Source organism: Indicator indicator, chromosome 8 (assembly GCF_027791375.1).
Source record: "Indicator indicator isolate 239-I01 chromosome 8, UM_Iind_1.1, whole genome shotgun sequence".
NCBI classification, from domain to species: Eukaryota; Metazoa; Chordata; class Aves; order Piciformes; family Indicatoridae; genus Indicator; species Indicator indicator.
In genome coordinates, this window is record NC_072017.1 from 38,484,848 (window position 1) to 38,497,899 (window position 13,052).

The window sequence follows — 13,052 nt, forward strand, 5'->3', positions numbered from 1 at the left end:
GCGCTGGGCGGTGATGGCGGCGGCACCGCCCCAGGGCGGAGCGCAAGATGGCGGCGGCCGCAGCCGGGCTTGTGGCGGCCGTGGCCGTGGCGCTGGGCGGGATGCTGATGGCACCCGGCCTTACGCAGCCGCACGGGGAGGGCCTGCCGGAGGAGATTGAGCCCGAACCCCGGTCCCGAGAGGGGATAGCGGCGGAGCGGCGTCCCCCGGGGCGGATGGACCAGGCCCTGCTGCTCGTCCTCAACGAGCTGCCAGAGCAGGGCCTGCGCCTCGCCACCCTTTCCGGCTCCTGCCACCAGGTGAGCGGAGGGAGCCGCGGCGGGTTGTGCTCTGTCTGTGTCACCCACTCCCCGGCCTCCGCTTTTTGGCAGCCCTGCTTCAGCCCTTGGTAGGGCTGCTTGGCTTCTCCGGCATCTCCCCGTGCTCCATTAGGCTGCTTTGGTTTTACCGTTCAGCGACACTCCAGCCCCTGGGCATCTTCCCTTGCCTTATCCTTTGCCACCATGCAAAGGAGGAGTCCCTTTCACTGGCCCGCGGCACTGATGAGCTCCCTTTGTCCTCTTCTCCCACAGTGCTTATATCAGTTCCTGGCTTTTGTCCCGCCAAGCAACGGGAGCCTGCGAGCACCGGGCACGGTGTTGGTGGTGGTTGATACCCAGCATCCGCTCACCCTGCAGCTCAACGGCTCTGGGGGTGACACAGAGCTCTGCAAGTAGGTGGCCCAGCCCCAGGGAACACCTGGATAGCTCTACCCTATATTTTACGATTTTTTCCTCCTTGAAGTCATGCAGCTGTCTGTTGCCTGCACTTTCATCCTGACTGTTCAGACCCCGAGTTTGGCCTTCCCCTGGCTGTGGTAGCCGTGGCACACGTTGTAATTGTGCTGGAAGCAGGGGCCACAATGGGGTATGTGGAGCCAGCATGTACAAGCACCTGGTTGCTCCTTCAGAGAGCCTCTAGTTCAAGAGGACAGGGCATGTAGGAGGCAGTGCATGAGTAGTAAAGCCTCTGTGTTGGGCTAGGGGAGGGTGATGCTGGGCAAAGTCACAGCCAGGCAGCTTCTTGCTGGATGCCGCTGGTCAGCCAGGTTTTTGGCTTGCCTTTCCTACAAGCATCGAGGCTTGCAGCCCCTCAGATGTAGTTGTGGGACATGCCTGTGGCAGGGATGGCTTATAATTTCCTTTATCCTTTGCAGGCTTCAGTATCATTTTGGGGAGTTTGGCAATTATTCCCTTGTGGTAAAGACCCTAAGTACAAGCACCAAAACTGTTTCTTGTGACCTAGTCATCAATGAACGCCCTATCAACAGCTACCTCCGTATGTAATGCTCTGTTTCCCTCTCTCATTCTGCAACATGCATGTCTCCCAACAGAACCAACTTCCTAAAAAGCCCATGCAGCCACTCATGCTGTGCTGAACATGAGGTTTGCTCCTCTCTCAGCATCTTGATTCCTTGATTTATACACCTGTCTTGAGGCCCTGACCCCGATCAGACCTCTTTACATGAGATACTGTATCACCACATTTTGCCCAGAAAAAACAGTGTGTATGTGTCTGGAGGGAGATATCCTCATAGTTCCTGTTTCCTTGCATGTTTATATCTGCACCTGGAATCCTCCCTCTTCCTCCTTCTGTCTCGCTTTTCTCACAAAACGGGAAACAATTCATACAGGATCTAGATTTTTCTTTGCTGTTGCACTTTGAAACCTCACATCTTGCTTTTTTGTTCTTCTCTTTTCCAGGGCTGTTTCAAACTCTCCTCTATGTCTCTTCCATTCTTTTCTTGCTTTTTGTTTTTCTCTTTTCCAGGGCTGTTTCAAACTCTCCTCTATGTCTCTTCGATTCTTTTCTTTAAAGTTGCTTTTCAGTCCTTCCACTTTTCCAGCTGTAAAGACAAATTCTCCATGTTTGCAAATTTGGTGCATTACCCCCTCCCCTGTCTTCATGTTGAGGGTGTTTCTAAATCTCTAGTTTCTTCTCCAGAACATCTAGCACATCAACTCCTCTCACCGTTGGCTTGTGATGCAGTCTAATTTTACTTTGCCTTTTTTATGCTGAGATATGAAGTCACTGAGCTACACTTTGAAACTAGCCTGCTTTCATTTTGGGGTTTTGTTGTGGGATTTTTTTCCTCTGGGACTCAGGCTGGGGATACATGCTGCATGGAGAAGGTGGTGTGATCATGGGTGGGTTGGGCTTTTTGTCATGCTCGTGTCAAGCTTGGCTAAGCTCCCAGGCTGGTGGATGGTTTTGTTACATGGTTTATTGAGTTGTGTTCTCTTTCCTGTAGCTATTCTTTTTGCTTTCCTGGTTTACATGGGACTCTTTGCTGTCCTGATTGTCAGCCACCTTTCTATGAAGTAAGTGAACAGTGTTGTGCTAACTCCTCACACATCAAATGAGGCTGCCAGCTGAACACCATAGGTCACGGTGTGGTAGTGCTTCAGAGCCCCACTGTAGCCCTGCTGGCAGATCAGGTCCTGTTATCAGGTTGCCCTGTGCAAGATAAACTGTGTCCATATGATAAGCAATCCAGGGTGATACAATTTCATGGAATCACAGAATGTCAGGTTGGAAGAGACCCCAAGGATCATCTGGTCGAACCTTTCTAGGTAATAGGAGAGTGGAAATGAGCTGGCCCAGCACCCTGTCAAGCTGAGTCTTAAAACTGACTGATGTATGGGAATCCACTACCTGCCCTGGGAGACAATTCTGATGTCTGACTGTTCTCTTGCTGAAACATTTTCTTCTGGAGTGCAATCAGAATCTCCCCAGGATTAACATGTCCCCATCACCCCTTGTCTTTTCCATGGGACTCCTTGTGAAAAATGGAGTCTCCATCCTCTTGGGAGCCACCCTTGATGTACTAATTTCCCTTGAGGGATGTCTTGCAGCTTTTTTAGCTGGTGTGTAGAGTGGTTACTGCAGAGCAGCTGATGCCCACTGTTAGCTCACACACACCCTGCCTCACCTCCACATGACCTCTTCCTAGGTCTAGCCCCAGATCAGCAGCACCTAAGCACATGTAGCAGGTACAGCCTTCCATCCTGGGCACTGAGTGACGTGAGTCACCTCAGCCTGGAAACGACCTTGAATAAAGCCCCCAAACCTGAGCTTGTGGCAGTATAATCCCATAGCTGGGCTTCCTTGAGGGGCCAGGCACTGTCTGAGTCTCAGTATCACATATGTGAGCTGAGGAAACGGATGCCGGGGCTGTCCCAGCTTTGGATTTATGCTGCTAAATAGTTGACATTAAGATGAAATTGGTGTAATGTACTTCTGGTCTTGTTTTGTGTTTTAAACTTCATATTTTTCAGAATTAATCCAGTCAGAAACTGGGTTTACAAGACACTGAACCCCAGGGAAACTGATCGTCTGATTAATTCTGTGAGTGACCACTTTCTGTAAGCTCTTCTGTACTGTCTTCACTTCTGAAGAACACACACTATCCAAACAGTTGGGGACTCATTTATTACTGATCATCCTCCTCTTGTGCTTGTTCTCCTTGGCAAAGGGGAGGGGAGGGAAGGGAAGCCAGTTTCAAGTCTGCTTCCAGCACAGTAGAAATTCTAGCAGGACTTAAGATTTTTCTAGCAGTTCTGGAGCTGGCATTGCTGTGTGAGCCATGTTTTGTACTAGAGTACAGATAGATTATCACAGCCTGGGATTCACATCTAGGAGGTCCAAACTTGTCTAGAATTAAAAGTATGATTCTATGATTCTATTGGGAGCAGAGCTCTGCAGCAGTTCTTATAGCTGCTTATCTCCGTAGCTGTGTCTTTGTACTTCTTTATACTGTTGCTTCTTTAAACTGTTCTTTATGCTTTGTACTGTTCTATATGCTTCTTTATAGTGGTGCTGGGGCCGATCAGAGTGGTTTGGGGAATATGATTGGGAAGAAGCCACTCCTGCATTTAAAATTATTCATTTACTGCTGGTTTAGTGCTCTGAAGGGTCTGTGGTGTTAGTCAGGTGCTGATGGGATGGATCCTGTTTGAGAGCCAGCAACTGGATCTGCTCAGCTCTGTTTGAAAGCAGCACTCACAGTGATGGCAAGTCCATGGCTGACTTGGACTGGACCCAACTCTGACAAGTCTCAAACGCAGGCTCTTCTCCCTGCATTCTTGTGTCCACCCTGGAGCACCTGCAGATATCACTGCGATATAGCAGAGCCATGAGGGAGTTAGAAGTAGCAAGCGGGGAAACAAAAGGAAGAGTAAGATGGGCAGAGCAAGCACAAACACAGTGTGTGAAAGTTTGCTGCTTGCTGGCCTCTGCTCTGAGGTCAGCTGGTGCAGCTGCTGACCGTCCCTCCCGTCTCTGGTTTGTTCCCAAAGGAGCTGGGCTCCCCGAACGCAGCGGACTCCGCTAGCAGCGATCCCAGCCGGCCTGTGTGGAGCGCGGCCCCGCGCCAGCGCCTGCGCTCCCTGGACACCTTCCGAGGGTGAGCAGAAGAACCGCGCTCAAAAGCAGCACTTCCCAGGGGATCCAGGCCGTTCCAATGGCTCCTTCAGAGCATATGGAAGTATATAGCAGATGGGTGGTTTGAGGGGGGGATGTTTTACTTGGAAGATAATCAAGGCTTTAATCCTTGGATTTTTCCAAAACACTTTGCAGCTGATCCAGTCTGATATTAAAGTTGTTGCAGAGGGTGGAAAAGCATATGTTCAGTGCAGAAACACTATGTGAAGGAAGCTTACTTTGGTTCACTGCCACCCTGCTTCCTGCTTGGGAAAGCTGGAAACCTTGTACAGAATCACAGAATTTTGGGGGTTGGAAAGGACCTCCAGAAAAGATTGGGTTCAACCCCCCTGCCAAATCAGGATCACCTAGGGCAGGCCACACAGGAACGCATCCAGATTGGCTTTGAAAGCCTTCATAGAAGGGGACTCCACAGCCTCTCTGGGCAGCCTGTTCCAGTGCTCCAGCACCCTCACAGTAAAGAAGTTTTTTTCTCATGTTGAGGTGGAACTTCCTATGTTCTAATTTGTATCCATCATTCCTTGTCCTATTACTGGGTACCACTGAAAAAAGCCTGCCCCCTTCCTCTTGACACCCACCCCTCTATAGACATTGATAAGATCCCCTCTCAGCCTTCTCCACACTGAACAGTCCCAGTTCTCTCAATCTTTCTTAGTAGAGGTGTTTCAAGTCCCTTAATCATGCTCGTAGCTCTTCTTGGACTCTCTCTAGTAGATCCCTGTCTGTCTTGAATTGGGGAGCCCAGAACTGGATACAGTATTCCAGGTGTGGTCTCACCAGGACAGAGTAGAAGGGGAGGAGAACCTCCCTAGACCTGCTGGACACACTTTATATGCCAGATCTCACAGTTAGAAATGTTGTAACAGAACTGTGTGTTCATATACATGTGGTTCATTGCCATGTTATACTTTGTGTGGGTTTTTTTGTTGTTGTCTTTTTAGGCTCTCTCTTGTAATTATGGTGTTTGTTAACTATGGAGGAGGAAAATACTGGTTCTTCAAACATGAGAGCTGGAATGGTAAAGTACAATTGAGACAATTAATCTGGGTTTTAATGGCAGCAGTATCTAGATGTGCTCAGCACTGCAGCGAGCTGTTGCTCCCCTGAGGACTGGGACACTGCCAGGTAGCCTCAGCAGGGTATCTGGCCTGTTAGGTTAGTGGGCAAAGCAGTGTATAGTTCTGCTGGTCACACAGTGATGGGGTGGCTTCAGATCACAGTCTGCATTTCTGACACTGGTTCAGGACTTCTGCTTTTCAGTGGTTTTTAATGACCACAGCCAAGCTGATGGTGCTCCATGTTGCATAAACCTAACACCTTGATTGGCAAGCTGATGGGGAAGGTCATAGAGTCATAGAATGGCTTAGGTTGGAAGGGATCTTAGAGGTCATCTACTCCAGCCTCCCCACCATGGACAGGGATGCATCGTGCTGCCCTGGTGGAGATCCCATCCCTGGAGTCTTTCCTGAGACACAGCAGTGAGGCCTGCCCCTGTTTTTGCAGAATGGTGCAAGCAGTGGGGCAAGATGGTTAGCTCTTAGTTAAGTTTTGCCTACAACATGTTCTAGATTTTGGGGTAGCAAATAATTGCAGCCTGCAGTTCCTCTGGAAGCTCAAGGATGATGTTGAAACGCAGGGAGGGTTTGAGGTCAGTAATGTGTTCCTTGGTATTTCTCTGTAGGATTAACAGTGGCAGATCTGGTGTTTCCATGGTAAGTCTCACTGAATAGTTCTGTATCAACTGATTCTCTGTGTTAAGGGTTGCAAGGGGGAGATTGTGTGCACCTTTTCCTCCACGTGGAAAGGTATTTGGAGGGGTGAATTTGTGTTACACTGTCTATAGGAATGTGCCCCTCCAGATAACAGCATCATTCATATGAAGTAGTAGAAGAGCTCAGTGCTTTTGGCTGCTCCACATCCTCCTTCCTCCCCACACACAGTGCCAATGGGAGGCCCAGTGTTACACTGCCAGTGGAGGTGCAGTATCCCTGAGGAGCTCTTTGCCACTCTACCATGTTGAAGGTGGTCTGGCAGGCAAGATTCAAAGCTTGAGTGATGTGTATCTAGAGATAGCCAAGGGAATTTTGGATTAGGATAATCTCTATATAACCAGAGGAAGGTATTACGGGGAAGCAATTATCCCACCTGCCCCTAGCATGCCTCTCCAAAATGGTTGTAGCTGCCCTTGGAGATGGGAGCTGGACTTTGACTCTGAACCTGATCTAGAGGGGAGGAGGAGGTCAGTTCTGCACTTGAATTGTAGATTTGCAGTTTGTGTTTTACTGCTTCGCAGATGCTGATTTAATTTTGGGGAACGGAATTTCTCTGGTGGCATGTGTATTGCTGCCAAAAGACCAGAAAGCAATTGCTTCCCTGAACTTTACTGCCTTCATTGACCACTGAAAGAGGTGGAAGGGTCCTGTAGGACAAGCTTGGTTGTCTGGCGATTCCTGGCAATCAGAGGAAATAAAGTTGTCCAGTTTCACTCAGCAGATGCTTTTCTGTTGGGCCAGTGCAGGGTATTCTGTGAACTTGAGTGTCTGCTGTCACGCAGGTGTGTGACAAGATGTGTCAGCTCCATTTTCCATCTTCTCTGCTCTCCAGGTTTGTATTCATCATGGGGACATCAATATCATTGTCACTGAGCTCCATGCTGAGGTGGGGAAGGTCCAAGCAGAAAGTGCTTGGGAAGATCGTCTGGAGGAGTTTTCTGCTAATCCTGCTGGGAATCATAGTTGTGAATCCCAATTACTGCCTGGGACCATGTGAGTGGGCCTTGCTCTCTTGTATTTCTGCAACTGTTGCTCCTGCCTGCTTGGCTGGGCTGTTGAGAGACCAGTGTCAGCCTTACTGTACTGACCAGAGTGTGGGGGCAGTTTGATGGTGTCCTGTAGGGTGGTGGTCAGTTCTGCACTGGCCCAGTTCTCTGTTTGACCCCTGTGCTGACCAGCTTATTGTTTAAGTGGTGACTCTCCCAGGGATATGGTTTAAGGAAAATGAGGTGGCAGTGTCCCTTGTACCTGCAGGTGCAGTGGCTCTCAGCTCTCCCTGGAGAAGGGTGGCTTTTGTATTTCCAGGGGAGCCCACGTCTGTTCCTCTTCCCCATTGCTTACATATGTTCCAGTGTCCTGGGATAATCTGCGGATTCCTGGGGTGCTCCAGAGGCTGGGATTCACATACCTGGTGGTTGCTGCTCTTGAACTCCTGTTTACAAAACCTGGGGCTGAGAGTGGGACCTTGGTGAGTTATGTGGGGAGATGAGAAGTGATACTGGAATAGGCTTTGGGAACTTTGCTCTTGTTGGGGCTCAAAGAGTACGTAAGAAGCAGTGAGAAAACGTACAGGATTTTACCTGATGTGTAGTGCAGTCTGACCTGGCAAAAATCTGGGGCAGCAGGCACCCCTCCAGTGTCCCAGCCTGTGTTTTATCACAGCTAGCTTTGCTGTATTGGAGGATTTCAGCCATCTGTGGAGATGGTAATTAGAAGCAGGCATTCCCAGGCACTTTTGATGACTTTGCACCACCATGGGACCCCAGGGACAGGCATCTCAGTGCTGGGTCCTGTGGCCTGTGTTTTGTCTGGTTAATTCTGGCAGAGTTTTTTCACAGCAGGGGAAAGTAATACTGCTTCTTGGCCTTTCTGGAGTCTGTTTTCCCTAAAGGCTTTTGTTCTACTCATGAATCAAAATGCCTTTTGACATTTTCCAAAGTAAAAAGCATTGTGGGCTTTTGTTTTGTTTCTCCCCTACCCCTCACCTCCCCACCCAACCCCGTAACAAAGTGTCTGGAAACTATTTGTGAAGACGGAAGGTCTGTTGGTAGAATCCACTTTGGTAATGACAACAGCTCCCTCTTCTATCTGGGGGACTGCCTGCCAGGAAGTACAGGATGTCCCCAAGGGTATGATTTTCACTTGCCAGCTAACACCTTCCCTCCCTCCCTCCATCTCATGCAGGAGACACCTTGTCCTGCTCTGCAGGATATTCTTCCCTATTGGCCTCAGTGGATTTGCATTCTGACCTTAGAAGTGATATGGCTCTGCCTGACCTTTCTGCTACCCGTGCCAGGTTGTCCCAGGTAAGACTGTGCACTCAGTTCCTTCCTGTGGGGAATCAGATTGTTTTTCTTCTGCTGAGTAGAATACACATTTTATCAGCCACAGGGAAAGAATAAAGAAGACAGCTTTTAGGTCAGCAAGGTTATGGTAAGCATTCATCATGGGAAAAAAAAATTCTTCAGTGCTAAAGCACTAAGTATTGTAAAGTTGACACCATTGATTCTTTCTATCTGAAGAGGATTGAAGTCTCCCTGTGGTTTGTGTACAGCAATACCTGATCATTGCAATGTCACCCCTTTGCCCCTTTTGAAGGGTTAGCACATGCAGAGCAGCTGGAGCAGCCAGGGCTGAACTAAAACACTGTGTTAGGCTCCTGACACTGCCTGTCCCCTCATGACCCAGCTCATGGCATTGTGATGATCAAAAACAGGGTGGCCACCAGCCAGCTCTCTTGTAGTGCCTGCGATTCACTGTCTGCCTTTGGCCAGGGAAAACTTTTAATGTGCTGGGCCATTGGACCAGTTACCATTCAGGTGGAGCATACCAACACGTTGTGCCATAAGCTGTTGGCTTCTCTCCTAGGGGCTATCTTGGTCCTGGGGGCATTGGAGACTTTGGAAACTACCCCAACTGCACTGGGGGAGCAGCTGGTTACATTGATCGTTTGCTCCTTGGGGAAAAGCACATATACCAGCATCCCTCTGCAAGTGTAAGTAGCTGTTGGGTTGCAGTATGAGGCTGCAGGTGAGCACTGAACAGAGCTGTCAGGAGGGGCTTGGGAATGACACACAGGGCTGGCAGAGAAAGGAGACTGGATGCTCAGGTGCCCTCTAAAAACTGTTTTCTCTCTTAAGGTGATTTACCAAACAACGATGCCATATGATCCTGAAGGGATCCTGGGAACCATAAATAGCATTTTTATGGCATTTCTGGGACTGCAGGTACCTCTTTCCTTCATGGCTGTGTGCTGTAACAGGAAGATTCAAGGGAATCTTGTGAGAAGCAGCTTAGGTTTCTTTAATTAAATGGTTCAAACATAACTTTTTCTAGAAAAATGCTGTCAGACTGACTTAGCCTGAGGTGAGTGTCAGAGAAGTGGAATCTAACCTGGCAGTTGCTTGCATTAGACAAACCCAGATTTTGTCATTTCTCACAAGGGATGGACACAAGAAGTGTGCAAAATATCCACCTGGAAACTTTGTTTGTTTTAAGGTTGGGCTTAAAACATTAATGCAAGCCAACTGTATCGAGGTTCAACAAGGCCACTTGGGTCACAACAACCCCATACAATGCTTACAGGCTTGAGGCAGAGTGGTTGGAAAGCTGCCCAGGAGAGAAAGACCCAGGAGTGTTGATGAACAGCTGGGTGAAGATGAGGCATTGTGTGCCCAGGTAGCCAAGAAGGCCAACAGCATCTTGGCCTGGATCAGGAATAGTGTGGCCATCAGGACGAGGGCAGTGATTGTCCTCCTGTACTCAGCACTTGGGAGGCCACACCTTGAGTCCTGGGTTCAAGGTTTGGGGCCTTCACTACAATGAAGACATTGAGGTGTTGGAGTGGGTGCAGAGAAGGGCAGCAAGGCTGGTGAAAACTCTGGAGAACAGGTCTGGTGATGAGCAGCTGAAGGAATTTGGGTTGTTTAGTCTGGAGAAGAGGAGGCTGAGGGGAGACCTTCTTGCTTCTCATTCCCATTGTAAGCCTTTCAGCCACTTAGCTGACATAAATCCTACACATCATCTCTGTCTTAGCAGAGGTAGCTGGTGTATATATACCTGGCTTTGACATGCAGTTCCATTTACAGGCACTGATGCTTTTACTTCTATTATTCTTTTGATACTAGGCAGGAAAAATTCTCTTGTTCTACAGAGACCAGCACAAACAAATTCTGTGTCGCTTTGTCATATGGAGCATAGTGATGGTAAGTCAAGACAGTTGTGTAGCTACTTACAACACAGGGACTTCTGTGCAGTGCAAACTTCTGAAACGTGGTGTTGTGCTTGTATGAACTTCAGCAACTTCCTCTTGCAGGGAATGATTTCTGCTATCTTGACAAAATGTTCTAAAGAAGAAGGTTTTGTTCCCATAAACAAGAACTTATGGTAAGCAGAGATACAACTTCTAGTATGCCTTGTAAAGTGCTATTTTACCTTGGGGAATCATAGGATGGTTTGGGTTGGAAAGAACCTCAAAGATCATCTAGTTCTAACCTCCCTCCCATGCACAGGGCACCTTCCACTAGATCAGCTTGCTCACAGTCCTGTCCAGCCTGGTCTTGAACTCCTTCAGGGAGGGACATCCACAGCCTCCCTGGGCAACCTGTTCCAGTGTCTCACCACTCTCACTGGAAAGAATTTCTTCCTAATCTCCAGTCTAAATCTGCCCTCCTCAAGCTTCAATTCATTGCCCCTCATCCTATCAGCCCTTGTAAAAAGTCCCTCCCCAGCTTTCTTGTAGGCTCCCTTCAGGCTGCAATAAGGTCTCTCCAGAGCCTCCTTTTTCATATTGAGATCTGTCTGCACTGCATAGATCTTTACCTGATCTTTCTGATGACAATGTGTGTAGGTCAATATCCTATGTGACAACCACCAGCTGTTTTGCCTTCATCCTCTTATCACTGATGTATTACCTTGTGGATGTCAAGAGGCTGTGGTCAGGAGCTCCATTTTTCTATCCAGGTCAGTAAAATGACAGCAGGAAATTTATTCCTTCCACTTCTTTCTGCACTGAGATTATTTCTTCATGCTTTCTGTGCTTCTAAAATACTTGGGATTTAGAATGAGGTAAGATGATGGATGGCAAAATTATTCACTTGAGCTGAATCTTTGCAAAGAACCCTCAGGACACTTGAGCCCTATTTAGGAGAGAGGGACTGTCAGTTCTCTAAGTGAGGGCTGGAAGCTGCTATTGCCCAATGACCGTTCTCATTCTGGTCTCCAGTTAAGGTCACAGGGAACAGCTGCCTAGTACCAAGAGAAACACCACAGCTGGCTCATAGCTGGTTTTAGGAAGGACTGCTGAGATTTGAGTAAGCTAATGGGAAACTCAAAGGCTTGTCCACAGAATAAAACCACTTCTGAAGATGTAGAAGATGGAGTCCCCTGGGTAGCTGTGTAGGTTCTGTCTCTGTGGTTTTAGATAAGCCTGTCTCCCAAAGTATCCCACTGAGGTTTTAACCACACTGGGCTCTTGACAAACATCTAAGTATGGAATGCAAACCCACAGCAGAGGGAAGCTTTTCAGCAGCTTTGGTGTCTGGTGTCTGGACAGGAAGATGGGTAGGGTGACAGCATGCTATTGTATCTCATACCAGAAATCCCAGAGCTTTGAAGGGTGGTCAGGGTTTGTTTGTAAAGGCAATAGATCTGACCACATAGGCTGGCTCTTGGCCACCATGAAGACAATAACTGTGATTATTCTCCTTGTCAGTGAAATGGCAGGATGCTGATTAGGTTGGATTTTCAGTTGGGCACAGGGGTTGTCTGTAGTTCAATAAACATTCTGGGGGAGAGCACCCCTCAGCCTGTATGTGAGAATGTGTGTGTGTGTAGCACTTTTGAGCAGGTGACACTAACTGCTGTGATGAGCTGTTGCCACTGTTTCTCAAGCCTGGCATGCCTCTGCCTGCTCACTCTGAAACAAGCTCCTTTGGAGGCTGCCTGGGGCAGTGGTGGAATCCCCATCCCTGGAGGGCATGTGGTGCTAAGGGATATGGTTGAGTAGTGACCTGGCAGTGCTGGGTTAATTGTTGGACTCTTACGATCTTAAAGGTCTTTTCCAGCCAAAACAATGCTGTGATTCTGTGACTTGTGCTTCCTTTCAGGAATGAACTCAATCCTGGTCTACATCGGACACGAAGTGTTTGAAAACTATTTCCCTTTTAAGTGGAAGATGCAAGACACTCAATCCCACGCAGAGCATCTGACTCAAAACCTCACTGCAACAACTCTCTGGGTCATAATATCATACTTACTTTACAGGAGAAGGATATTCTGGAAGATCTAAGAGAGACAGGCAGGATGTAGAGGGCCTAGATGCTGATGGGGAAAGTTCATTAGGTGGATTAGCCTGGAATATTGCCCCTCGTGCTAGGCTGCGACTAAAAAGGGATACCAGTTCAAGTTTACAGTGCCATGGAAGTAAAGGGACAGTATTTTCTTATTTAGTAAAAAGCCTCCTACTCTGCTGCAGCTGCTGTTTTCTGAATTCTGTAAATATTTCACTGATCTCCCTCCTTCCTGTAGACAAACTGAGCATACTGGACCAGTTAGGCAGTCAAAGATGGCCTGGTGGTGCTTACAGAAGGGACTGCAAGGGACTGTTGGAGTCACACTGTGGTAACAGTGGTTGTATCTAACAAGGTGCCTCCTAACTGGGTGGCTTGGGGTCTGTATATACCCTCAGCATTTCCTGCCTGCCTGTGCCACTCTGGCCACTGGCACACATTTAACTCTGCCCTCTTCTTGACTCAGGAGCACTGGCAGCATCCTCAGCCCTGTGCTTGAGTTGGCAGT

General features: G+C 48.4%; 1 protein-coding gene across 1 annotated transcript; it reads left to right on the forward strand.

Annotated features, from left to right (window-relative positions):
• Positions 1–47: 47 nt before the first annotated feature.
• On the forward strand, positions 48–12,621 carry HGSNAT (heparan-alpha-glucosaminide N-acetyltransferase). Its single transcript, XM_054382969.1, has 17 exons — positions 48–299; positions 573–712; positions 1,196–1,317; positions 2,291–2,360; positions 3,318–3,387; positions 4,338–4,444; positions 5,424–5,500; positions 6,164–6,194; positions 7,087–7,247; positions 7,607–7,722; positions 8,439–8,560; positions 9,123–9,249; positions 9,395–9,481; positions 10,382–10,459; positions 10,570–10,640; positions 11,104–11,216; positions 12,362–12,621. The coding sequence occupies exons 1-17, from the start codon at positions 48–50 to the stop codon at positions 12,541–12,543; spliced, it is 1,926 nt and encodes a 641-aa protein (XP_054238944.1). The 3' UTR covers positions 12,544–12,621.
• Positions 12,622–13,052: the final 431 nt, after the last annotated feature.